General features: G+C 41.8%; 4 protein-coding genes across 5 annotated transcripts in view; 1 reads left to right on the forward strand and 3 right to left on the reverse strand.

Annotated features, from left to right (window-relative positions):
• treh (trehalase (brush-border membrane glycoprotein)) overlaps nucleotides 1-5,194 on the reverse strand; it is a 15,709-nt gene extending 10,515 nt beyond the window's left edge. The window contains exons 1-7 of the mRNA XM_083887130.1: nucleotides 5,106-5,194; nucleotides 3,778-3,878; nucleotides 2,240-2,396; nucleotides 2,035-2,122; nucleotides 521-621; nucleotides 334-426; nucleotides 63-179 (exon numbers count right to left, since the gene is read on the reverse strand). Coding sequence (XP_083743256.1) covers nucleotides 63-179; nucleotides 334-426; nucleotides 521-621; nucleotides 2,035-2,122; nucleotides 2,240-2,396; nucleotides 3,778-3,878; nucleotides 5,106-5,188 — 740 coding nt within the window. The 5' untranslated portion in view covers nucleotides 5,189-5,194. The remainder of the gene's footprint in view (nucleotides 1-62; nucleotides 180-333; nucleotides 427-520; nucleotides 622-2,034; nucleotides 2,123-2,239; nucleotides 2,397-3,777; nucleotides 3,879-5,105) is intronic.
• Nucleotides 5,195-6,708: 1,514 nt separating this feature from the next.
• ddx6 (DEAD (Asp-Glu-Ala-Asp) box helicase 6) lies at nucleotides 6,709-17,320 on the reverse strand. Its single transcript, XM_083886616.1, has 14 exons — nucleotides 17,232-17,320; nucleotides 15,882-16,450; nucleotides 15,727-15,790; nucleotides 15,244-15,348; nucleotides 14,916-15,045; nucleotides 14,369-14,515; nucleotides 13,803-13,897; nucleotides 13,589-13,711; nucleotides 13,343-13,471; nucleotides 13,079-13,195; nucleotides 12,350-12,413; nucleotides 11,625-11,726; nucleotides 11,341-11,520; nucleotides 6,709-10,087 (listed from the first exon to the last, which is right to left on the reverse strand). The coding sequence occupies exons 2-13, from the start codon at nucleotides 16,073-16,075 to the stop codon at nucleotides 11,345-11,347; spliced, it is 1,446 nt and encodes a 481-aa protein (XP_083742742.1). The 5' UTR covers nucleotides 16,076-16,450; nucleotides 17,232-17,320; the 3' UTR covers nucleotides 6,709-10,087; nucleotides 11,341-11,344.
• Nucleotides 17,321-19,202: 1,882 nt separating this feature from the next.
• cxcr5 (chemokine (C-X-C motif) receptor 5) lies at nucleotides 19,203-22,303 on the forward strand (the record flags this gene model as incomplete). Its single annotated transcript, XM_083886405.1, has 2 exons — nucleotides 19,203-19,244; nucleotides 21,236-22,303. The coding sequence occupies 2 exons, from the start codon at nucleotides 19,203-19,205 to the stop codon at nucleotides 22,301-22,303; spliced, it is 1,110 nt and encodes a 369-aa protein (XP_083742531.1).
• A 942-nt stretch (nucleotides 22,304-23,245) lies between these two features.
• The window catches only part of bcl9l (bcl9 like), a 41,306-nt gene continuing 37,051 nt past the window's right edge, over nucleotides 23,246-27,500 (reverse strand). For both annotated transcript variants that reach the window (XM_083887112.1, XM_083887113.1), the window contains exons 7-9: nucleotides 25,497-27,500; nucleotides 25,150-25,404; nucleotides 23,246-24,979 (exon numbers count right to left, since the gene is read on the reverse strand). The exon at nucleotides 25,497-27,500 is cut by the window's right edge and continues 364 nt beyond it. In XM_083887112.1, the coding sequence (XP_083743238.1) occupies nucleotides 23,787-24,979; nucleotides 25,150-25,404; nucleotides 25,497-27,500 (3,452 nt within the window). In that variant the 3' untranslated portion in view covers nucleotides 23,246-23,786. The remainder of the gene's footprint in view (nucleotides 24,980-25,149; nucleotides 25,405-25,496) is intronic.

Here is a 27,500-nt window from a genome sequence, read left to right on the forward strand (position 1 = left end):
AGACGGCCGCTGAAGAACGATAATGACCGTGGCGTGACATCGGCTCACGGCCTAAACATCACCTGAGGAAATCTTTATCCTTGCTCGCTTGATAGTAGCTCTCCACCATCAGCGTGAGGAATGGAGGCTGACTGCGCCTCTCGTAGTAGACGCGTCCGCCGTTTGGAACGAAGCCATATCTGTGGGAGTGCGAGAGAGAACACGCAAACATCTTCTATGAGCTAAATCCTGCAGTCATCTCGCATTTAACATTATTATTATTATTATTCGATACGAGTGCACAGAAGTTACCCGTCGAGTGCTGCGAGGCATAAAAGGTGCTCGAAGGCTCACCTGTTGACAAGGTAGAGGAAGTTTTGAATCATCCCGTAGGCCGTGTCTGTCATCTCCGACAGCAGGAGTCCATTGATGACCCAGTAGGAGTCCCTGTTGGGGGCGCAGAGCACATGATCGTCACAGAGAGAGGTCAAACCTCGTGATTTGACCTCTGTGAGACGCACACGGCTGAGGCATCACTCACCAGTAGTAGATTTCCCTGAAACGTCCTCCTGGCACAACAAGAGGGTGAGGGAGGTAAATCTGCGAGTAGAGCTCAGGGTGATCTTTAACATCAGCACGGATCTGGGGGGAGGAGAAATCCTTTTAAATCCATCAATCCATGGATGCAGTACATACATACACATGGAGGTGGATGAAAATATTCACATTTAAGAAGCTAAAACAATCAGAAATCTTGTTTTAATCATGAAAAGAGGTTCAAACCGATTCATCGATTATGAAAATAGTTGACGATTGCATATCCTTGGATGCAGTACACGCACATGTAGGTGGGCGTCATAACGGGAATGACACATTCTTTTAAAAAACAGGCATATTGGGGCAGCAAAATGAGGATTATTTGTCTAAAAATTAGTGCTGTCAAACCTTAATGCGTCAACGTTAACGCATGACGCGTTTCCATGACGACTGACCGGAAAAGGACGCGCGCGACGTCACGTTAACGTGACCGCCGATTGTTAAAATGAGTCTCTAAAGTAACGCTAAACTTTAAAAACCGAGGCGCACATACGCAGTACGCAGGTACGCTGGTTTATTTGTAGCGCTGAGCTTTTCTTTTTAATAAACAGACCGATCCAGTTGGACTGTAGGCGCGCTAACCGGCGCTAAAATGAGCTAATGCAGCTAACGGAGCTAACTGGTCGTGCGTTAACCTTTTGCACAGCACTACTAAAAATAGAAAACTTGACTTTATTCTCAGAATTCTGACTTTAAACTCACAATTCTGACTTTATAACCCGACCTTATTCTCATAATTCTGACTTCAAAACTCGACAATTCTGACTTTAAAACTCAACTTTATTCTCAAAATTCTGCCTTTAAACTCACAATTCTGACTTTATAACCTGACCTTATTCTCATAATTCTGACTTCAAAACTCGACAATTCTGACTTAAAAACTTGACAATTCTCAGAATTCTGAATTTTGTTCTGACTCAGAATTCTGACCTTAAAACTCACAATTCTGACTTTAAAACTTATTCTCAGAATTCTGACTTTATTCTCAGAATTCTGAGAATTAAAACTCGGAATTCTGAGTTTAAAACTCAACTATTCTCAGAATTCTGACTTTATTCTCAGAATTTGACCTTAAAACTCAGAATTCTGACTTTAAAACGCTATGAAGACATTTGTGCCGAGTCATTTCAAAGACATCATTCTCCAAGTGTGGAACAAATATTGTTCTCTCCAAAAAATTAAGAAATAAGAAGCCCAAACATGACTCGGCTCAAGTGATTTTGCAGATTTTTGCTCCAGATACAGACACTAATGATAACGATTCCCATCCCTCAATCATACCTCACGAGTCTTGACGATGATTTATCTATTTCCTATAAGACACAGTATGTGTGTGTTATAGTCCAAAACAAAGATTTTCAGTTTATAACAGATGACCGGGAGGAAACCAACATTAAAAGTCAACAAATTGTATTTGTGGAAGCATTTTTACTCAGAATAACATGATTTAAAAATCACCTTCCTGCCCAGAGACTTCCACAGCTTGTGAATCTTCTCAGCCCAGTCACGCAGCTTTTGGTCAGCTATCGCTTCCAGGAACTTAGGCCTGCACAGGGGGGTGGAGGAGAAAGGTCAGCTCACATTTATCAACCATGCACAGATTCAAAAAAAAAAAAAAAAAAAAACACAGCGCTGTGTGAGTCCGAGTCCTCAAACCACTCACTTCTCATGCCAGTCCGGTGGCGTCCACGGCTCAAACTCGGAGCCCGGTTTGTCGAAGTACTCGCTGAGGAACTCCTGCAGCTTGGCGGGCGGCAGCGTCGTCGTCGTCGCGTTTGGCGTTTCGCTTGAAAGGTTTCGAAAAGCCGACAGAACAACATCTGCAGGGGGAACAGAGGCAACCTTTTATATAAATAAATAAATAAATCAATCAATCAATCAATCATCACACAGCATATAATAAGAAAGGTGTTTAAAACTCAGAATTCTGGCTTTAAAGGTCACATAGAGTGGTCCTGTTGCACATAAATGTTAGTTATGGAGGTCTACTTACATATATTAACTGGTTTTTATGGTCAAAAACCTCCTAGTTTCTGTAAACTAGCCGATAGAAATCCTCTTTTCTGACAGTGTTTTACAGCCGCGATGTTTCAGAGTGAACTTTCACCCCCAGGAGACAGAGTCTTGTGATTGGCCAGTACTATCCAGCACATCCGTTCTCAGAAGCGCAGCGCCCCCCTCTGGAACGGCGGATGCACTGCTCCTCATTATCAAAACATTGTTTTAACAGTGTTTTAAAATAGCTTCGTCACGACTCCCCGCCGCAGTCCCATTTATGACTTTAAACCGGAGTCAGACCCAGAGTCAGAAGACACTGTTGCTCGTGAAACACCTCCACAACGGACGTTATTATTCTTCTGCGGTTCAATGTACGCAACCGGATGTGCCCGGACTAGTGCCCAGAGCAGGACGATCTGCTGTTCAGGAGAACCGCTGCTTAAGTAACTATTACGGGATTTTCAGTGATCTCGTTGAGCCCCGAGATTACAATAAAACACAACGTTCTCAGCAATGGCTGAACTGTTTGTTTCGAACCGTCAGGCTTCATAAACAAGGTAATGACGCAGATACACACCAAAAAAAAACAACGATAATAGGAACTTCCGGTCTAGTTCCGCTTTAAAACTCAACTTTATTCTGAGAATTCTGACTTTAAAACTCAGAATTATGACTTTAGAACTCAACTTTATTCTCAAAATTCTGACTTTTCTCAAAATTCTGACTTTAAAGCTCAACTTTTATTCATAGAATTCTGACTTTATTCTCAAAATTCTGACTTTAAACTTACAATTCTGACTTTAAAACTTGACTTTATTCTCAGAATTCTTACTTTAAAACTCAACTATTCTCAGAATGCTGACTTTAAAACTCAGAATTCTGACTTTCAAACGCAACTATTCTCACAATTCTGACTTTAAAACTTGACTTTATTCTCAGAATTCTTACTTTAAAACTCAACTATTCTCAGAATTCTGACTTTAAAACTCAGAATTCTGACTTTATTCTCAGAATTCGGCCTTAAAACTCAGAATTCTGAGTTTAAAACTTGACAATTCTGACTTTAAAACTCAACTATCCTCAGAATTCTGACTTTATTCTCAGAATATGACCTTAAAACTCAGAATTTTTAGTTTAAACTAAACGGCTTGGATACAAATAAATAAATAAAATAAATAAATATCAGTTTTACTCTGGACTTACCAGGCTCTGCCTTCAGCTTCATGTCAACAAAGTACTTGTCGTCATCAAACAGCTTAGCCGTCTGCACTTGATGTAAGATGGGCCCAGTGCAGTAGATTTCACTGCAATTGAGTTAGGATAAAGGATACTAATGATTAAACAGCACATTATAAATGTGTATTAGTAATGGTGGCCTATCTGCACAGGAGGCAATAAAACCATATTATTATTATTATTGCAGGCTTTAAACAAAATAGACAGCTGAGGGCAAAGGTCTGCTCACAACTTAACGTCTGCTAAACAATCACACAGCATATAATAAGAAACATTTACTGACTTCAGCAGGTGGTGGAGGTTTAAGTGTTTATTTATTTTCAAAGCAGCACATGAGTGTGATCTAAGGAAGAGGATTAGGGCCACACCTGAAAAAAAATGTTTGAGTTCTGACTTTAAATATGTATTATAAATATATGTATTATAATAAATATTTTTACTTTCTCAGATTTCTGACTTTCAAACTCAAAATTCTGACTTTCAAACTTAGAATTCTGACTATTCTCAAAATTCTGACTTTAAAACTCAGATTTCTGACTTAAAATATAGGATTTTTTTTACTTTCTCAGATTTCTGACTTTCAAACTCAAAATTCTCAAAAATCTGACTTTAAAACTCAGATTTCTGACTTATCTCAAAATTCTGACTTTAAAACTGTTCTGACTATTCTCAAAATTCTGGCTTTAAAACTCAAAAGTAACAGAAGTTATTAACTTTGATAAAGCAAAGAAAAAGCCCCGCAAACATCCGGTTTTACTTGGGTGGTGTTCTCCAGGGCTCTAGCCTGGGACCCCTGCACATTTGGACAGTAACAGGCATATTTCATGGAGCGATGCCCCCCAACTGGACTTAAAACTCAGAATTCTGACTTTTTTCGCAGAATAATTCTGACTAAAATCAGAATTCTGACTTGAACCACCCATATAAAACTGGATATTTGCGGGGCTTTTGCGTTGCTTTATCAAAGTTCTTGAACTTGTAGCTTTATCAAAGGGAACAGGATAAAGGGGTCAGAATTCTGAGTTTTTTCCTGTGCGGGCCTCATCCTCTTTCGTAGTGATGAAATGTTCCACTGAAGAGCAAAAGCAGCAGAGAACTGCCAAAATAAGTCTGTTTCTGGCATTAGAAATATACAGAATTCCCCCCTTTTTAGCCTCCACAAACAACCACTGCGCTGAGAGTTCCTCTGCAGCGATTTGGACACAGGAAGAAAAAGGAAGACTCTTTAGTTTCTGTTTAAAGACAAAACAAAACAGCGAAAAAGTAAAAAAAAAAAGGAAACGGACACTTCTAACCTGTCACACGGTGGAGTGGAAGCATCGTTTCCACAGACGAGAAGAGCAGCTGAGGAAAAGCAGAGAAACATTAACCGACGCATCGTGAAAGGCTTCAAAACTGACGTGACGGTGACCAGAGAGTGAGAGTTAAGAGTGTGGGTGTGAACTGCCTTAAGGTCCAAGTTCACACCGATCAGCCGTTACATTCACGTCTGTTCTAATCTCAATCCTTTTTTCTTTGCTGTGACGCAAGTGGTGGTTTTTTTACTCCCAGCACAGTGTTCCAAACCACGTGAGATTGTGCAGCATCTCCCAAATGACTCCAGAATTCACTCATGTAGATAAAACCTCATCTATTAAGATAAATAAAGTTTGTTTTTTAATTATTCGTTTTTTGGAATAAAGATTCCAATAAATAAATACATTTATTCTCATTTCTTTAAAGAATTCCAACTTTAAAACTCTGACTTCTGACTTTAAAACTGTGAATTTAAATCTAACTCAGAATTCTGACTTTAAAACAAACTCTGAATTCCAACTTTAAAACTCAGAATTCTGACTTTAAACCCAGAACTTACTCTCCTTTCTGATGATGCAGTGTCTCCGTTCATGGAAGTGTCTCCTGGATATTGTCAAGCTCACCTCAGGGGGGCGCCAGAGATCTAATGGGGGCACAGAGCTTTTGCCAGTTGTGAGGTTTTGAGGTGAATAAAATGACATTTTGTGCATATTCCTTTTAGACAACACGCTCACTACTGCATAATCAGGACTTGGCTATCAAACAAATTAAAAGCCTTTTTTGTTGGGTCACCTTTAAATGTATTAAGCTATTTATTAGTAACATCTCCGTGACCTCTGAACTTCAGCGACCTGTGAAACGTTGCAGTACAAATGAGGGCAGTCAAATGATAATCGATTTGATACTTTTTTCGTGATAACAAGATTTCTGATCGTTTTAGCTTCTTAAATGTGAATATTTTCTTTGTTTCTTTGCGCCACATAACTAAGAAATGATTAAAACCGAATCATTTTGGTTTGTGGACAAAACAAGACGTTTGAGAACATCGTCATTTCCAGGTTTGACAAACACTGATCAACATTTCATCAAGAAAATAAGTTATAATAATCAGCTCTTATCCCAACTAATCCTTTTGGCTGTGGGAGGAACCTGGATAACTCCCTCTCAAAAGCCAACAGTCTAACAGAGAAACAACCAGTGAACATATTTCCTTATACGAAGGTGCTTCTGAATCCACAGCGTAAAAACAGTAAATATTTACATCATACACTCACCAGCCATTTTACGAGTTAATCTGGACTCAATCCAGAAGATCCAGTTTCAGTCTGGCACCAACCACCACACGACGTCGTTCAAAGTCGCGTAAACCACTTTTTCTTAGCGGATCTGACGCTGAGAAGCTCTGCGTGTTTGGTTAGTGAGATCAAGAGCAGTAATGATAACAAACCCCGACACTCGCAATGTCCATGAATCACTTACTGGTTTAGCGCTTGGCTAAAGCGAAACAAGACACGGAAGCAAAGCGATCCAGCAGGTTTTACAAGGATGACGCCTGCGGCCAAAGAGGGAAAAAAAAACACTTGACGCACAACAAAATAAATGTCAGTGAGCTTTATTTTAAACCAAATGTGCCCAATAATCATGACATCCTATGAACTGAAGTCCATTGTAAAATTAGCGTCACTGAACAAATCTGCCAATTACGTAATGACCAAATGTCCAACAAATTAAAAAAAAAAAAAAAAAAGAACTCAGGCTTCAATTTCTTCACTTAAATTTGGATACTTTTTTCTTTTCAAATAAGGTGAACTCTCAAACTTTCAAGTTTTGAAAAAGACAAAAAGAGAAAGAATCCAAATCTAAGGGCAACTTTAGGTCAAACATTTTTATACCCATTATCTTAACTTTGGATCATGTCATTTGTTTCTTCGTTTTTTTTTCTCTTTTGTAAACGCCCGAAGGCTCCTCCCCGTTGTTTTATTCCACTGATGCAGCACTTTTTCAGTCTCTCTCTCTCTCATCCTCGTCGATGGATTAACGGCAAATTAAGCTGCGTTTCCACAACTGTTGAAATTGAAAGAGCGAGAGGACGAACGTCTGCATCAGGGCAGCAAGTGCACTAATTTCAAACCACCCCACATTTTTTCCCTCTTTTTTTTTTTTTTAATAAAAAGGACCTTAAAGAATGAGACGATTTTTTTGTTTTCGGTTACACAAAATTTCCAATTAGTCACCCGATCTGTGGGCGAGATGCTCTTGTCTCAGTCTTTAAGGTCGAGTCGGCAGCCGCTGGTTGAAAAAGCAGCTTCTCGTCCCAAAGGAAGAGTCAAAGGTGTTAAAAAGGTTGCTTTGTTTCCTTAAAAAAAAAAACAGCATCGACGCGGCAATAACAACCAGCGGGTCGACAAAAAAACAGACAGCTGCCAAATGCCTGCAAACATTTGATCCCTGTTCGCTCGAGTAAAGTCTTAATTCTTTTTAATTTGTGTTTTTAAACAACCCCCACCCCCACTAAATAAGCCAAATTGCTGTGTGTAAAGTACCCCGGGGGACGACGACGAAATCGAGAGAACAGGGATCACATCAGTTCTGAACAATGAAAAAAAATAAAAATATAGGTCATTTTCAAATGTTATCTTTTTAAAAAGAGCTTAAACTTAACACTTCTCATTGTTTAGAACAGTCAGGAGAGCATCTCACCGTAATAAAGGGGAACCTAGTTTTGCAAATAAAGCGTTCCTGACCCCACACGAGTGATCAGTGACCCTTTTAATGCAAATCAAGGCTGTAATGTTGCATTTAAAAAAAAATGCAACCCAAAAATATGTTACCCAAAAAGTTCAACGCAAAACAGGGCAGAGAAAATTACAAAAAACAAGTCCTTCTGTAACCCTTCACGCCCGTTTCCCCCTCCTCCTCCATGCCTCTTTTAAACATCTGCACCAACATACACTCACTTCCTTTTCCCCCCTCTGGGCGTCGTGAGTGTACACAAAAAAAAATAATAAGCAAGTGCAGTCACTTTTTATTGCCTGAAGCCATGTCTCTGTGCGTTTTAAGTGCAGCCCCGACCTGGAAAAAAAGCATCTTTTTGTTGTTGTCGTTTTCTGCTGGTCGCGTGAACGCCAGCCAACAAAATCGCCAAAAAAGAGCACAGAGAATGAATTCCTGCTACATTTTAGGGTCCGATGGTTTTGTTTTACGATGCACGAGGCCGACGCTCTTTTCGAGAAGGAAAAAGAAAGAAAGTAAATAAAAAACGCAGCATCCTGCCCGACGTCTGTGATGCAACTGTACTTAAAAGAGCACAGGTCAACGTAACAGCTAATAATACCTCCTCCGGAAAAAAGCTCATTCTCTGCCAAATTCAGCTGCACTGCAGCGAGGTGTAGTCACGACTACGAGATAGAATAATACGTCCGGTTTTTTTTGACGAAAAAAAGACTCATGTTACACCTGGAGAGAGTCTCGAGTTTCACTAGTTAAGGCTGGTGACAACAAAAGAATTCATTTACTCAAACACGCACAAGCTTAACGGAGCCCAAGGACCCGACACTTGTTAACACTGGCAGCGGGAGAATTAGGGTGATTCTTTCTTTCTATATAAGGGCAGCTTTGAAGAATTGCACGAGCCATTACATGTGGGGGGGGGGGGGGCTAAAAAGATTATCCGCGATGAACTCTGCCTCCGAAAGAAAAAACATTTCTTGCGCAATGTTTTTTTTTTAGATTCTCGATAAAGTCTGCAATTTGTTTTTAAAATTATAAATAAAGTCAAAGGCCGATATTGCAGATCAAACAAACTGGCAGTCGAGGGACAACAAAAAAAACAAAAGCCTCCAGTGCTAACAAGAGAGAAGAAAGGGGAGGGAAAAAACAAACAAACTTGCAGCTTGTCAGCCAGCCTTTTCAACTTGTTTAAAACAATCTTAAAATGAAGGTATATACACAAGGTGTATGGTGCACCCCACGTCTACTGCACGTCTTTGCAGCGTTAAGCATGGCCGTCCATAGGAAGGTGAAACAAAGGATAAAACAAAAATAAAATAAGAAAAAAAAAAAAAAGAAATACAAGGGAAGTCCCTCTGATTAAATTCCACCAAAACAGGAATCCTCATGACTCGCGGTGTTGAGATGCTGCTTTGTTTTTGTAGTGTTCCGACTGAAGACGAGAGGAAAGGGGGTCTTTTCTTTTCTTTTTTTTAAAGAAGCAAACGCTTCTTCACGAGCAACAGGATAGGACAGGTCTGGCTGCGTCTTGGAAAATAATCCGGCATCTCTGTCCATGGGGGGGAAAAAATCCAAGTTTTGTCCTCAGCGATCAGCCAGACTCGAGTGCAGCAAAGCCAGCGAATAGAGAGAGAAATAAGATGACCGAGTAATCCCCTCGTCGTTTCCACTCTTTTTTTTTTCAAACGGATGAAAACAAACAAACACGGTGATGATCGGCCTGCGTGGTCAGGCATTAGTGTATCAACTATTCAATTAAATCAACGTGTGTGTGTGTGTGTGTGTGTTTCTGAGTGAAGGACTATGACGAGTTATTACCTTTAGAATGAGTTGAACGGCTTGTTAAGGCACTTGATACAAATTGGTTAAAACTTTCGAGAAATAAAAAGGGTGGAGAATGAGAGGGCGGGGGGGGGGGGGGGGTCCGTTAGCGCTGGCTTTGCGTCAATAGCCGATATGAATCGTCACGGTGTGCACTGATTTGTTGTTGTTGTGTTTTTTTCTCTCCTCGGTCCCCCGTTGCTTTCCTCGCGGTGCGTACGTCTTCAGATGTGGTTGGTGCAGCATGTGCGCCCTCAAACAGGGCAAAATGAGTTCTTCCAAAAATGAATCCATCAAAATACACGTTCCTTGTGGTAGCATCCAAAAAAGAGACAGAAACTGTACATTTAAAAAAAAAAAAAATCCAGGATAGGGTGGGTGAGGAGGGGAGGGTGAAATAGGTATGTGGGAGAATGGAGGATGGACTGATCTGGAGAGAAGGAAAGAAAAATAATTAGACACGAGTGTTGAATAGAGCTGAAACGATTCATTTTGAAGCTTTTTTCATTATTTAAACAGGATTTCTGATTGTTTTAGCTTCTTAAATGTGAGTATTTTCTTCCTTTCTTTGCTCCACATAAAGAAATCATTAAAACTGAATAATTTTGGTTTGTGGACAAAAGACATTCGAGAACATCATCATTTCCATGTTTAACAAACACTGATCAACGTTTTTTTAACATTTTAAGGACCAAACTATTAATCAAGAAAACAGACAAGACAGGATTACGAAAATAATCGAATTAAATGCTACTTTTATGCACCTTTTACATTTATTTGGCTTCGTTTTTATTACCATGCACATCAGAGTAACGATTTCAAAGTGAAAGAGGAGCGAGTATTTCTGCTTTTCGAATCGACACCAAATCCTTGTGGCAAGACTTCATGAGGGTAGAGTTCGCGCAGCTACTTCAATTGGGACATGGTCAATTCTGGCTTCTGGTTTTTCTCATTTGAAACAAAATTAGGCTATTATTTGATGAACATGAGGGGAACACGGAATCCAAGGTCTTGTCACGGCTATTTTAAGTGTTCTAGGAAACTACATATTAGAGCCGCAACTAGAGATGACCGACCTCCACCAAGAAGGTATACGTTTTTGCCAGAGTCTGTCTGTTCAACATAACTCGAAAAGTCACGGATGGGTTTGGATGACATTTTCCGCAATGGGACCAGGAACAAGTGATTCAATTTCGGGCGTGATCCGTAGATGCTGCGCGCCGGCAGGGTGTATTTTGCGCTCTGCTTTTCTAGTTTTCATAATCTATTAATCGTTTGGTACATAAAATGTCAGAATGTTAAAAAAAAAACGTTGTCAAAACTGGAAATTACCAAAATGATTCGGTTTTAGTGATTTCTTTGTTATATGGAGCAAAGAAACAAAGAAAATATTCACATGTAAGAAGCTAAAAACAATCGAAACAATAAAAAAGCTTCGATTAATCGGTTATCAAACTAGTTGACGATTAATTTAGTAATCGATCGTTTCAAATCTAGTACATATTCAGCGTTTCATTTATTCACATAAAACAAAACACACTTTAAACTAGTTAAACCTGGTAGAATACAATTAATCACTATTTGGATCCAACTATCAGATCAGCAAATGGTTAATATTAAAAAAAGGGCCAAAAAACAGCTCTATAACAGAAAAATCTGTTGGTCTGTGTGGTGAACACTCACTGGCTCATGGCTTGACTTCTTCACCACTCTCGCTGTGGTACTCTGCCACATATAAGCTCTTGTCAATGATGCCAGGGATGGGCTTGATCTCTGTTCCAAGCTGCTCCTCGATCCCTTTCAGGTTGAAGCGGTCATCGTAGGTGATGAGGTTGATGGCGAGGCCCAAGTGTCCAAATCGGCCTGAAGAGCAACGACGGCACGATTTTTAAATTGCTCCACTGTGTAATAGTTTGCAAATGAATAATTATCTTGTACAAACAAAGACAAGCGATGTAGACTCTTACCAGATCGACCGATGCGATGAAGGTATGTTTCTCCAAGCTTGGGAAAGTCAAAATTGATCACAACATTCACAGCTTGAATGTCAATTCCTCTTGTAAAGAGGTCTACGGGGAGAAAAAGAAAAGAAATCACAACCTACAAACACTATATATTTTTCATGTCACTGCAACCTTACACAGAATGGAAAAACAACAAAAAAAAACAAAGGCACATGTAGTGAGTCAACTCCAGCCAGTCAACGATGTGCATGCCTGCTCAAAAACACTTATGACTCATTTAAGTTTCACTTCCTTGAAGCTCTTAACCATGAAATGGAAGTAAAAACCTGCTCCAGCACTAGCATATTAGTAGTTTGTTTACATGTGCATGGACACACTGTTGGAAACCTTTACAACCTTCTGTGAACAATAAGCTGTCCATAGTTAAACATTTCCCTTCCACCTACACCGGAGTGATACAGGATCAGGCTCCTTTGTTGCTGCTGCTGCATCATTCATTATTAAAGTACAGTTACATATCGTTCACTTGGTGTCTTGCATAGCTGCAGGAGTAGATGAAAGTGCTGGTGTGGTAACATTTGACTATGAAAGGGGGGCCAAAAGCATTTCAAACCTGACATTTGGGATATCTTGCTAATAAACAACAGCGAAAACAGTGGCTTAAGGTGGTGCAGGACAAGTCTGTTGGTGATCATGTTTAGACTAGTCTACACAGCTCTCCCACTTACCAGTGCAGACAAGGTTCCGACACAAGCCGTTTCTGAAATCGTGGAAAACGCGGTTGCGGTGTTCCTAGAGAAGAAAGAAAGAGGCAACATTACTTTACATAAAAACCCCCTTTAAGACAGAGTTTCATCTGACGATACGAAGGAGACCACCTTAAATACAGGCGTCAACGTTAAAAATTCTACTCCCTGTGATTCTTCACTGATAATTAATGAAAATAATGCTTAGAATTCCACATTTAATTTGAGAATACAGCTACAATATTAACCGAAACTGCTGAAAAAGAAGCTAAATAAAATTAATTCCAGCAAGGAAGCAGGATCCAATAAGCTGAGGTCACTCGAGAGTCATTTAGAGAGATGCATTGATGCCGTTAATAAAAAAAAAAAAGGGGCCCACAGGAAACTGAATATGACCCACATAGGTGCTGTACATTACCAGCTCATGTGCATCTCCATAACTGACTAGTTTGCAAGACAAGGCTGTAAAAGCTGAATGTATTTGTTTACAGTGCAATAAACCATGAACTCCAAATTACTCAGCAGGAACATGAAAAAGCCACTGGCAGTGGCAGTCATGCTCCAGAAATAGAGCAGTGGTGTGAAGTGTCAGTGCACATAAAAATCCACACGGTGAACCTGGAACCTGTGCACTAAAAGGTAGAACTTGCTGATATTGAGTCTGAAGGTGGTAAACAAAGCATTTCTCAGGCAAGCACACATTGAGCTGACCTGTCTCATCTTGGCATGAATGTAGAAACATGAATAACCAAGCTGCGAGATCTTCTTGGCAAGGAGCTCCACTCTCTGAGAGGAGTTGCAGAAGATTATAGACTGGTTGATTTGGAGCTGGGGAAAAAGAAAACAGTCAATAAATATAATTGACACCACCCGTGTTCAAAGTTTGTAGCTACAGCTTTTTATGAAGCTCTTAATGATTCAGCTGAGGTTATTAAAACATCACAGCATCATAAAAAGCACAAAGTCAAGACTTACCCTGGAGAACAAGGTGTTAAGGCAATGGACTTTTTGCCTTTCAGTTACATAAGCGTAATACTGAGTCACACCCTTCAGTGTAAGCTCCTCCATTAAGTTGATCTCATAAGGTTTCTGCAAATGAGAATTCTACAACATGGAGAAAAACATTGGTTATATTCCAACAGTGCTTTATTTTATACGGTTTTTAACGGTATCAGCTAATTAGAACACTTTAAGGACTTAAATATGAGGACAAAAATGTACCATAAACTTCTGGACACTGAGAGGGAAGGTTGCAGAATAAAGCAGGATCTGCCTCTGTTTGGGCAGGAAGCTCAGCATGTCCTCCATCATGACGACAAAGTCCTGAGACAAGAGTTTGTCAGCCTGTTGAACAGGGGGAAATGTGTTTTGAGACATTTCCTTCAGCAACTGCATAACATATCATGTTTTTTTTAAATATAGACATTTAACTCACTTCATCCAGAACAACCATCTGCACTTGATTGACTTTGGCCACTCCTTTCTTGATGAGGTCTAAAATCCTCCCGGGAGTAGCAATGACCACATGTACTGCAAGACAGATAATATTGTCTTTAAGTGGCAGCATTCAAATCAGTATAACATCCTATATTTTAATATTCAACAGTGCAGAAAAAAAACCTGTTCAGCTTTACAGAGAAAACACGAAGTAACTTGTGGCTGACATATTACAGCACCCTAAACCACCCGTCACCCACTGCTGTACAAACAGCAGGGACAACACCGCAGCTCGTCATCAGGACACGTCTCGCTCAGTTTTCATCATACCCATGAACAAACAGTGTAGTTAATAATTAAGGCCTTGCATACGATTAAAATAATAAATGCCTCTGAGAAAATGTTGGTTCGTATCCTACAAAGAAGACTTTGATTCTGCCAAACTGGACAGATTGGTACAAGATTCAGTAGCAACATTAATGTCTTTTAACAAATGAAGACATCGTAGAATATTCAGCTGTAGGGTTACTACTCGGAGCACAATGTAAGTAAATGTAATTGTACCTGTTTCGTCGAGTCTCATAATGTCATCACGCAAGTTGGTTCCACCTGTGGTTGCCATCACCTTCACTCCACCCATGTGTTTGCTGACCTGGATGCATATTTGGCTAACTTGCAGAGCCAGTTCTCTGGTGGGCACTATGACCAAAGCTGGAAAAAGAAGAAGAAAAGATGTCCTTTATTTAATATTTAGACACTCGTTTTTAAATCTGAGCCAAGTCCGTCTTACTTTTGACTCATGAACAAAGCCTTTTCCCACCTTTGAAATAAATCCAGTCATACCAGTTAGACACATTACATACAGTGCCAACAAAGGTTTTTTCCACACAGTAGAAGATCATTTAAAAGAAAAGGTCACAATAACCTTCACAGTGGATTAATCATTGTGCCATTCAGCAAACCATGACTGAAAACTAGAAATTTTTATTATTATTTTAAGAACAGAACTGCAAATTTGGCATTGAGCCATTGCAATATTTATACTCAGCCATGTTTGTATGTTTCTGACAGTTACTGTGAGAGTAAACCGTGGCAGAAAACTAACTCTTACCTTGTATGCAGTCCCTCTTTAGGTCAATGCGTTCAAGTAAGGGAATGAGGTAGGCTCCACTCTTTCCCGTGCCGTTCTTGGCTCTGGCCAAAATATCCCTTCCTGACAGTGCAATGGGAATGCTTTCCTCCTGAAAAACAAAAAGCAGCGACAATGATTATTAATGGGCCTACATTTTCGACTGTCTGAAGTAGACATCATGGCACCCAGTGTCTACACAGCTTGTACAACATTGAACACCATTTAAGCAAACTATCTTTAATTTTTTTAAAGTAAAGAGGAACCTTTAAGCTTGACAGAAATATTGACGTGAAACACATTAACCCACCTGAATTGGAGATGGCTTTTCCCAGCCCATCTCGAAGATTCCCATTAGCAGCTCCCTCTTCAGGCAATAATCTTCAAACTCGTTGCCTTTCGTTGCAGTCACATCCTGTAATTGACATTAAAATGATTGGTTCTTTAGATGTAAGCACACCATGAGCTTGTAAAATATTGATCCGACAATTACATCTGACCAGAGTTGGCCAATTTCTCAACTTTCAAAAGGATAAAGAGGGATTTTGTTGACTAACATTGCAGAATTGCACGTTTTTATGAAATGACCACATATTACTGTACGCATGATCGTGTACTGTATGACCTTTAAACCACAAAGGCTAATATTTACACCAAAATAGTTGATGCATGTATATTGTAAGGATTTATTTCACAATAATAAACCAATAAACATTATCAAAATGTTAATATTCAATGTATTTGCGAATCTGTAACGTTCAGATTAATAGGTAAACTGCACGATTGCACCAACCGAAGTTTTCATCCTCATGTCCTTTGGAGGCAATTTCAAACTTTTCTTCCAGTCATCGCCAGGCCTGTGGAGAGCAGTTATGTGTCAGTAAATACAGCATAACGAAACGAACCATCCAGTCCAAATTCCTGAATTTCCAGATTCATAGTACTTACTTGATGACACCATCAGTTGTGGGGGCTGGCTGGGAATTCCCATTGTTGATTGTGCCTTTCATCTGGTTGAGTTGCTGTGGGCCTCCTCCACCTCCACCTGGTGCTCCAGCAGGCTTCACCGAGCCTCTGAGCTGTCCATTCTGATTTGACAATCCCAAAATCACTGGGTTCTCTGTCCTGGCCGTGCTCATCATTGCTTTGTCTTTGTGTTCCAATAGCAATGAAACCTCTCTGCAGTCTCTGGATGGCGTCAGTCCAATATACTAGGACCCCACAAAACGTCCTTCCCCTCTTGAGACTTCAATTATATTTAAGTTAAGTGTCAAAATCTTCCACAGTATCGCTTCTCTGACACGAAGTGTCAGGAAACCAAGTCCACTTTCCAATTGAGTTCGACTCCTTGGCACAGATTCCTTTCGAAAATCTGACCTTGGCATTAATGGAACCTGTCAATGTTGTCAGGAAAGCCACACACCAAGGAGTAATCGCTATCTTTGCAGTGTTTGCTAGCAAGCCATCCTCGTTAAGATTCACTGATCCACCGCGTCCTTAGTCTGGTGTTTCCAACCCTGGAACAACGAGAAAGACGTGGTTAGACAATTACACGATTAAAAATATTAAAAAAAACGACATTTGCGGTTTAATAAAGCTACGAGGCGTGAGATGGTGCGGTGTGTTTGAACAATGAGGACAGGGCACTTGTCGAGGTACCAACTAGCTGATCGATAGCTGTATCAGTACATGGCTGGCCTAACAGTCGTTCGCCGACGCAATGGAAGATTTAGCTAACGTATGCTAACAATGTGAAAACAACGTAGATATGACAAGGACGCGTATCCGTCCTCGGTGTCGCCACTCAGTCTTGACAAGTGTAGCTAAACAAACATCCAAATACAGGAATAACCACGAGTGTGTTGAGTGCGTGTATTCAATTAACTAAAGTACAGCTGGTGTTGTGCTACCAGTTTGATAGCCACCGACATCTGGCTAACTAGCATATGAAGGTTTAGCTTTGTGCTAACTTGCTGCGTCGGTAAATCGGCGGTACGACAACGGGTCCCGTTTGGTCGAAATGTCTAGTATTGCGTTGAAACACATAACACGCGATACGTAATTTTTTTATCGAATCCAACTGGGAAAAAACACCCGATATCCGCCACCAGTCATTATCATTATTCCTGACCTATTCGGCTGACGTGCTAGGTCTGCTAGCAAGCGAACACAAACTGGCCAGCGACGGCGAAATAACATAACAGCGGACACGGACGCCGTAAACGACCGCGCATGAACGAACTGTTGGAGAACAACACGTTAAGACTACATATATATATCGGACGTGCGAACGTTTACCTCGGATAAGTGCGTTAACGGATTCCCTACGTGGTGTTCGAGTAGTGTAATCAATTTTTTAGCTGACTACGAACGACTCTTGTCAAACAGCCGTTCAAGATGGCTTCCACTCGTATTTGAACCCGCCCACATCCAAGGGATCAGCTGATTTCATTTCAAATCAAGGCTCCACGCAGCTCAAAAGGAAGGAATTGCTGCCTCTAGGTTTCCACTTTTAAGGATAGAATCGTGCGGAAATGTGTTGCGGTTTTAGCTAGCGGTGCACGCCGCCATGATCGGATCAGACTATTCCCTCTCAATGTAAACGCATCCGTTATCACAAAACTGCTTCACATGAGATGTGACTTAATGCTTACAGATCAGTGAGTGCAAAAGTGTGAGGTCTTCTCTGGTTTGTGTCGCTTTTGGATTTAAGGTTTCAAAAATAACAGTCACACATGATTGCAGATATGATGATGATGATGATGATGATGTGATTAAAGTTGCTCTGCAAATTAGGTCACACGGATGGAACGCTACATAAATTGCCCTTTGTTTTGTGTTGTGGCCTTTGGTCCTTTGTTCAGTAGAATTTGTCTGGGACTTACTATAATAATCAGGGCCGGCCCAAGCCTCCATGGGGCCCTCTGTTACTGCCAATAATCAGAGGCGATTCTAGAGTCTGTAGGGGGGGCCCTAGGCAAAAATTCCCCAGGGGGCCCTTCCTTCCAACCAGTGTTCATCACCATTATGTTATAGATAATCTGACATCAATGAAAAATGCATGACTTCAAAGTGTTTTTTTTTCTTCAAAATGAATGAAATAACATGGAAAAATCTTGTAATTAAAAAGTATGTGAAAATATAAATGTAAAGAACAATAAAATACTGTAAATAGCTTTTAAAAAACTATATAAACTTAGTTAAAAAAATTACATTACACTGTAAACCTACATTATAAAACAATATATAGAACAATAAAATACTGTAAATAACTGAAAAAAAAACATATATAAACCGAGTAAAAAAGATATGCATTAAAATAATCCTCTTCATTTTCCAGCTTGCAGAACGATAACTTCACACAGGTTAACGTGAGGTGGGGCCCCTTTAGGGGGGGTTTCCTACTGAGATGTCGTTGCAAATCGGCCATTGTTTTTTAAAGGGGGACGGGGAGGCGGATGGTCACTGCACATTTCATTAAAAACAGCCCTCAGCCTCTGAGTGTTGGGGGGCCCCCTATCGGCTCGGGGCCCCAAGCAGTTGCCTGCCTTGCCTGTTCACAAGCTGCGCCCCTGCCAGTAATAATGATCATTGATCATTCACACACCTACTATACTAAAGGTATTCTACTTATTATACTCTGTCACGAATACACTTGAAAAACTAAATGTGAGAACTTTTTGTTGCACGGAAGCAGACACCAGATTTGCAAACCTACCACAAAAATCTCTCAATTAATATTTGGCAAACTCAGCAACTCCCCCTACTGGCGACATATAGAATCAATACATAAAACCAAAACGGTTTATAAATAAAGTATTAAGATATTAAGGTCTGAAAATCTAAAAATGTGCACAACCTTTGGGGGGGATTCAAAAGATTTGACTTTTATATGTAAAAAAAAAACCACAGCATTAAATAAAAATAAATAAATATCAAACAAATACTTAAATAATAATGTAAATCAACAGAGGCACCTGGAACAAGGTAATAAAAATCGTTTATAAATAAAATGACAACTATGTAAAAACTGTGAAAAAGCTTTGGTAAAAACGGGGAGAAAAATTCCAAATAAATTACAGCAATTCAAACTTTTGTTTTTACTTATTTTTGATGTTAATTGCTCTTGGGGGCCCTCTAGTGGTCACAGGGGCCCTAAGCAGCAGCTTAATTCGCTTATGCCTTGGGCCGGCCCTGATAATAATAATAAAAAAATAAGATAGATTTTTTGAAGCATTGGTGCAAATTCGCCCACAAAAAGGCCCAAAAATGGCCGTTCAGCCCAAGACCACGGCCTTACGAGGACTTACGGCAAAGTCGTCACTGACTTTTAGGAGCGTCCTGACATGATTAACACGCGTACGAACTTTCGTTCATGTACGTGAAACTCGACAAAAAGTCCCCATTTTCATAAGCCCCTCCCACTTCCAAGTTTTTACGTACATTCCCCGAACCACTTATATATGATATATTTCGAGGAAAAATAATAATAATAATAATAAGAAGAAGAAGAAGAAGAAGAAGAAGAATAACTCCTTGCATTTCAATAGGGTTCTTGCACATTCGTGCTCGAACCTTAATAAATAAATAAAAGTGAGGCATGAAAAGCATTTCATTCCCAGTGCATCCACAGTCTGACCTGCTGCTGGCCTTGGAACAGCTGTATAGAAGCAGATGGTGCTATAGCCACGACACCACAGTGCCTTCTCAACAGTGAAGGCTGCTGTCAAGCTTCTTCTTTTTTTTTTTTTGTCCGTTTCAACTCGAGTATATATACAAAATAGATAACCCCCACCTTCCCCGAGAGAAAAAACCTGCAGAACAAAATGTATAAGAACCTGCACGAACAGGAAGTAAATCACATTTCACAGTTTCCAGCAGCGTGAGATTCGAGATCTACCAGGATGGCAGTGACGTTGACTTTTACAGAATTTAAGGTAAAACAATCAAAAATGTGTGAATTTACTGCAAACCATTACTTCTACTGCATCTCTTAAAGGTTTTATTTTATTACCATTGATATTAATGCTATATTTAAGTCCAACACGAGTTTGTTTATGTGCATATAATTTCTAGAACCAGGCAAAGATGGGTGTCATTGTAAACAGCAGCTTCAGATTTTATATTATTAATTATAAGTGATCACATTTCAGCAGATAAGATTAACTATTTTGCGTGTACAGCATATTTTTATTTACAGCCACAACATCTGGCACTTTGTTTGCTTCCAATTATTTCAATGAAACTACCTGATTTTTAACATAACACACACATCTGGCGTGAATTAGCGAACCAGAGGAAAAAAAAACAAAAAACATCCTGAATGTGTCTTTAAATGAATGTGGGTGTATGCTGCTTCTCAACGGAAATAAGCGATGAGGAAAACCCCACATTTGCATATTATATAAGATTCAACATTCAAGGACGGCAGGGTGATGAACTCTATTCCCTAATGACTGATGTGATTTACATGACACAATAAACTGTAGTTTAAACATTCTGAAAAGCTGTAAATCGCCAGTGATTAGAATACATATAAAGTATATCCACATTTTGCTGTTACTATAATATAAACATGTGTTTGTTTGGTCATTGTATTGTAAACAGGAAGTGAATCTCGTGGTCCCTGCAGCTGTTTAAAGCTCAAGAAACTGGCCATAAAATCCTCCTAATATGTCACAGAGACTCAGGAATAATGTTCATATAACAAACTGAACTCACCAACAACAACAGTACGGCCAAAATATTTGCATTAAAACAAATATTTTGCAGACTGCAAATCACGTTTATGTTTTGAAATCATGTTTTGGCATGTGGCGCCACCTACCGCCGTCTACCAATCATTGCAGTCAGTAGAGTCTCAGCTGCCGAGCAACCACGGGTTGCCAGTTACGTCAGAAAACGAACCGTACAGCATAAATATTTGCATTAAAACAAATATTTTGCAGACTACAAATCATGTTTATGTTTTGAAATCATGTTTTGGCATGTGGCGCCACCTACCGCCGTCTACCAATCACTGCAGTCAGTAGAGCCTCAGCTGCCGAGCAACCACGGGTTGCCAGTTAAGTCAGAAAACGAAACCTAAAAGACCTCAGTATTTTGCATTTGAATGCAGTAACCGTTTTTGGCCACATTCTTACATATGGCACTTTGGGTTAGGGTTAGGGTAAGTAACTAATAATAACATACTACCAATTAAATGTTTAATTTTAGATGATCCCACAGAAACGGCTATTCTGTTACTGTAATTATTTTAAATTCAAATAAAATCACTCATCTCTCACTCTGTGTGTTTAAAGCTGGCAGAAATCGGCGAAGAGGAGAACGCCACATACGACGATTACATGAATAACTCGGAGTCTGGGATGATATTTACCTGCGAAGATGAGCAGGAGGTCGCCCTCGGGTTCCAGCCGGTGCTTTACAGCTTGATCTTTCTGCTGGGCGTGGTCGGCAACGGCCTGATGATCGCCGTCCTCCTGAGATGCCGGCGCCTCCTGCGCATCACCGAGCTCTACCTGCTGCACCTCGCCGTGGCCGACCTCTTGCTCCTCGCGACGTTTCCTTTCTACGTGGCCGACTATGCCGCGGGCTGGGTGTTTGGGGAGATCCTCTGCAAACTGATAGGCCTGATGAAGAATCTCAATCTCCTCTGCGGGAGTTTCCTTTTGGCTTGCATCGGCTTCGATCGATATCTGGCGATCGTTCACGCCGTTCCGAGCATGAGAAACCGCCGCCCGAGAACCGTGCACGTAACGTGCGGCATATTGTGGCTGCTCTGTCTGGGTTTATCGATACCGAACATTGCGTTCCTTACCGTGAAAGAGGAAGCCAGGAACGCGTCTCGCTTCTCCTGTTTCTATTATCACCACGAGCTCCACGGACACAACTGGATTTTGGCCAACAGAGTCTTCGACCACGTTAGCTTTTTCCTATCGCTCGCCGTCATGAGCTACTGCTACACGGCAGTGGTCGTGACTTTGCGCAGGAGTCAGAAAAGCCAAGCGAAGCAAGGAGCCATTCGATTGGCTTTGCTCCTCACTCTCGTCTTTTGCTTCTGCTGGCTCCCGTATAACGTCGCCCTGCTGATACAAACTCTGGTCGACCTCGAGGTCGTCAAATACCAAAGCTGCAGACCTTACGTCCTCCTGAAAACGGCCCTCGATTTGACAAACGGCCTCGGTTTCTCGCACAGTTGCCTGAACCCTTTCCTGTACGCCTTTGTCGGGGTGAAGTTTCGCAACGAGTTGAATCGGTTGCTTTCCCAAATCGGATGCAGCCCCGCTTGTCTGCCGTTCAACGGGAATCGAGGTCACAGTCGCACATCTACTTCTGATGGAGCAACAAACCTGAGCTCAATAATGTGATCAAACAAAGCTATTACGATTCCTATATGATGCCTGTTAAAGGGATAGTTCGGGAAATTTGGACATAAGACCTATTTTCCAACTCAGACGGTGTGTGATGGAGACGTCTGGAGACGTTTTCAAGAAATTTCATTCAGTTCTTCTAGTAGCCGAGTTCGCTGGTGCTATGGCTAGCGCAAGTCAATGGTACCTGCTAGCGTAGCATTAGAAACACTGACTCCAAAGTGCACCCGAGGCAAATTAATTGTAACGGTAGACTATTGATGTACATATCTGTGTTGATAGAATGTTTGAAATGAAACCAATCTTGCAATTTGAAGGATTTGCGTCTCAGCAGCAGCAGCGCGTTATACTTCCGGCAGCGGCGGACTGATTCCGAAAATTCCAAAAATTCATACGATGAGAGGTTAGTTTTGTTTCAAATATTATTCTATCAACACAGATATGTACATCGATAGTCTGCCGTTACAATTGATTTGCCTCGGGTGCACTGTGGAGTCGGTATGACTGTTTCTAATGCCATGCTAGCAGGTACCATTGACTTGCGCTAGCCATAGCACCAGCGAACTCGGCAACTAGAAGAACTGAATGAAATTTCCTGAAAACGTCTCCAGACGTCTCCCTCACACCGGCTGAGTTGGAAAATAGGTTTTATGTCCAAAATTCCGAACTATCCCTTTAAATAAAATGTTCGTTTCACCTGTAATGAGGAATGTTCTGAAAATACAGTACCCATTGCTACTTTGATTGCATTTTATTATTATTTTTTTATTTACCCAGTCAAGAAATGTTTGTATCGTCTGACTCTGTCTTTGCTTGTATATGAGCAACTGCTAATTGAACTTAATAAAGATTTCATATACTATACAATCATCTTGCCCCCGTCACTGTTATCAAAACATAGTAACTGACGACACAATAAACAAAAAAAAAAAACCCTTAGAGATCATTATTATTCTATTTTGAGACTTCTATTAAACACAGTTATACAGAACAACTGCAAACAATCACAAATTGCATCTTATATACAGCAAGTATATATTGTATGTGCATATGAGTGTATACATACTGTACATGTATATATACACACGCACATACACATACATATATAACTCCTTTGCACAACAGTTTGGTAGTTGCAGAAAATAAATCAGTGATATTAAAACAAATATAAATTTGAGGCACTCCTCTCCTGACCGCCACTCTGTTCCCACAACAAATACACACATCTTTGAAATATACATATTTTACAGTATTTTAGAAAATGGCTTCAGATTTGTTATTGAACCATGTTGCAGTGCTTTTAAATATTAAATTTCCGATCAGCCGTCATCTAAAATTGATTAGATCACCGCCGATGCATTGTTTTTACATTCCACTTTTCAAACAACCGCAAGAATTACATTAATGAAAAAGTTTGGACGCATTGGAAACGTAACCTAGTGGTCACTTTTTCTTTCTTTTTTTTTTTTGGTGAGCTGGATCAGAATGGCATATTGGCCATGCCTCCAGGTCCATAGCCAATGGGACTGTCCAGAGACATTCCCCGCTGTCTGAGAGACTGTGGGGCCATCATACCTGACTGTGGATGGGGAGCGGCCATCATGGGACCCTGAGGGGACATTAGAGGGCCCTGGGGCCCGAACGGATCCCCTGGCATAGACATGCTTCGCTGCTTAGCCTGCATCATCATGATGTTTTGTTGTGCCATCAGATTGTGTTGGTGCTGCTGGGAGGACATCATGCCGGGATATGGGTTGGATGAGTGGTGGAGGAGGCTGTTGGCCATCATGGCTTGCTGTTGCTGAAGTTGCTGTTGAGGACCCATTCCTGTCCTTCCCATCATGTGTCCGGGGGGGCACATTGGGCCCATGCCCCCACCAGCAACCATACCCCTCGAGCCCCCCTGGGGAATACCCATGCTTTGGCGTATTCCACCATGTGAAGGGTGAGGCGGAAGCTGCTGCTCAGCCATCATATTCTGTAAGTTTGCTAAGTGGGGATTGGAAGAAGGGCCACCGCCGTGTGGGGGGCAAGAAGACGACAGCTGTTTAAGGAGCTGCTGTTGAGTTGGTTGCTGGGACGGTGGCCCCTGATGTGGATTCTGATGTTGCTCACTCTTGGGGAAATACTGAAGAGTGCTACTAGGTTTATCAGAAGGAATGATGCGGGAGAGATCGAACTCAGGAATCCCCGTGTGAGAGGGTCTTATGACTTCGCTCAGATCCGGGCCCTCACCCATGGGCAAAGAGGCAAACGAGTCTGGGGGATGAGAAGAGCGTTGGTGAGGATGACCTTTGCTAAGCAGATGTAACTGCTGGGGTGGCATACTATCCTCATTAGACTGAGAGAAATTCTGCGCCATTCCTCCAATAGGTGAGTGCATGGGCCCATGAGATGCTGGGTGCATGCGAGGAAAACCTGCCATTTGGTTTTGAGATATGGGTGAAATATTGCAGGGTCCCATTCCATCGGGTGCACCTCCCCCCATCATGGCAGAATTCATGGCAGGTATACCCATGTGGTTTGGGGAAGAAAGAACAGGTCCAGAGGCTTCGTGGGACATATGTGGTTGACCTTGATTTATAATGCCCATGGGGCTTTGTGGATCACTGTGAGGGCCAATGGAGCCTTGGGACACAAGTATCTGGGCGGCCTGGAGATTCCCCATGTTTCCTGTTGATAAAACAAGGCCAGCATATGAGAAAAACACATCACAGTACCATTATATTAGAATTTAAAAACAGATGTACTCATTTTTAGCCAAATATCTACTCATATCTTTTAATGCCACTACGGGGCTTATACTCTAAGAGGAGTTGCACAATGTATCTTTGTTTTCATACCTCCAATGCTGACACCAGACAGAAGTGGACGATCAGGCAGCATCTCATCATCGGAAGTGGCAATTGCTTTGATTGCATCATGGTAGAGAGGAGTAGCACTGGGCATGGCGTACTTGGACATCTGTGACATGATAAGGGACAGAGGGTTTTGAGTTGTAGGGGCATCGGGAGACGTAGTAAATGGCATACTAGGATTCATAGAGCCTGGCTGGCTGATTGGGGTCGAGTTGGAACTCCTTTGTGGAAGTGATTGACCTGCAAAAGAGCATACCAACAAATTAGTACCACAGGAGTATAAGTAACAGCATTAATGATGATCAGGCAGTAGGGGTTTTCTATGAGCATACCAGTTTCAGTGGAACTACTCCCTCCATTCCCCACTACTTTCCCACTGGTTGGACCACTTGGACTTGGAAGCGCTGTTTTAGGAGATGCCCACCCTGGAGAACCCACAGCCATGGCAGGGGACTTCAGTCGTCCAGGAGAGGCAGAAGGAGAGTGTAACCCAATGTTGGAAGACCCCATTATCTGGGGTGATTTCATGGAAGAAGAGGACGGAGTCCCTGCACCAGATGCAGGGGGAAGAGGGGGGTGGTGTCCCGCAGAGATCTGCGAGGGTGATTTCAGACCTGGAGCAGAGGGAGAAGGTAGAAGAGGAGATGGCTCTTGATTGAGGGATGGTGACTTCAGCTGATGAGGAGGAGGCACTGATGGAGAGGTCATGGGGTTGACACTGATTGAAAGGTCAGAAGGGTGTCTAGGACCAAGGTCTGGTCCTCTAAGGCCTCCAGTGATTGGCATGTGACTAAGCCGTGTTGTACCCCCTATTTGATTCAGACCTTGGTGGTCAGACCCAAACATTACACGGCCTTGCTGTTGAAGATAGGGTCCTTCCACCTGTCCACCAGAGAAGGGACCTTGATTCGCAAACTGGAAGGGGCCATCAGGCCCTGGAATCATGCCTTTATGTCCCCCTCGTCCATTCTGTGAAGCCCTGATTCGTGAAATATCTCCAGGACTAAACATCTCACCTAAAGGCCCCCCTCCTCCAGGCCCTCCTCTGAACTTCTGAGACAGCATCATTTGCTGTTGTTGCTGAACATTCATCTGTGGGTTCATGTTCATTTGGATGTTGCTCCCGAGTGGGGAATGCACCAAGTCTCTCATTTGAGGGCCCACTCCAGGAGAGCCCATTATCTCCCGTGAGACTGGAAAGTCTATAGGATCCCCTCGATTAGAGGGTGGGCCACGGCCCATTCCCAAATTGGAAAAGTCTGGGCCACCAGGGTTATCCATAATTCTTGAGCCCAAATTGTCTTGTTGTTGCTGTTTTGCTAATCTGTCAAGTTCAAACCTTTGCCGTTTCTCAATTATGCGAAACATCTCCTCACGTGTCAACAGATGCTCTGGGTCACCCTGCAAGTGCTGAGGAGGTCCACCAGGATAGCAGCTCTGAAAGGGGCTTTCACCTCCTACATCATCTAGCCATATCATTCCTGGCCTGGGGGGTCTTTGGGGTCCAAGGCCCTCCATCGATAATCCCCCTCCTGGACTATTAGGGAACCCCCCTCCCCCAGGTGGCCCTCTCTGCATCTGCCCTAAGAACCTTGGGCCACGCGGTCCCTCTTGGTGCATGTCTATCATTCGTGCATTTCCACTTATTCTTCCTCCCATCATATTGCCTGGACCTGGACCCCACTGCTGGTCTCCAGGCTTGCTGTGATAGGGTGGAGGGGGTCCTCTCATCATCATGGGACTTCCATGCATGCCCATCTCAGTCACCATTCTTAAGTGCTGGGGATGTGTTGGGGGTTGCATTTCCTGTTGTCGTCTCTTCTCTTGGTAGTATTCCTCTTGTAGCTTCCTCCATGCCACTTGCTCTGGGGTCAGTCCATCTGGTCCAAGTAAGTGACCCATATCAACCCCAGGTGACAGCTGGTGATGGGAGTGTTGTGATAGGTTATGGAGAGAGTCCATCTGAGGGCTGTCAAGGCCAGGTCCACCAAGGGACTGTGTTTGAGAAATAATGGACTGGAGGGGCTCTTCATATTTCTTCATTCCTCCCACTGGAGCCATGGCTGCCGATAGCATATTGCTGCTACTGCAATTTCCAGAGTTATTAGTACCATTGTCATTGTCTTCAACAATAGCACTCCTGTCTGAATTGTTATTATTTAGGTTGGATGGGTTATTAGTCGCATTGTTGTTGGAGCCTCCTGTGTCACCAGGACATCCACTTGCCCCACTGCGCAGAAGCAGTCGCTCTATGTCTCGCAGAGTCTGCAAAGAGCGTTCCCGATGTTCCAGCTGCTCTTTCGAAAGACCATCCGTGTGCACTGGGCCACTCCTCT

The sequence above is a fragment of the Microchirus variegatus genome, assembly GCF_963457635.1.
Source record: "Microchirus variegatus genome assembly, chromosome: 3".
NCBI lineage: Eukaryota > Metazoa > Chordata > Actinopteri > Pleuronectiformes > Soleidae > Microchirus > Microchirus variegatus.

Excerpts from the sequence above, each read along its gene's own strand:
- ddx6 (XM_083886616.1), bottom strand. The coding sequence starts at position 16,075 with ATGATGAGCACGGCCAGGACAGAGAACCCAGTGATTTTGGGATTGTCA. Across the intron at positions 12,414-13,078 it reads TTCATGCCAAGATGAGACAG|GAACACCGCAACCGCGTTTT; the intron begins GTCAGCTCAATG and ends TTTCTTCTCTAG. Across the intron at positions 11,521-11,624 it reads TCATCGCATCGGTCGATCTG|GCCGATTTGGACACTTGGGC; the intron begins GTAAGAGTCTAC and ends GTTGCTCTTCAG.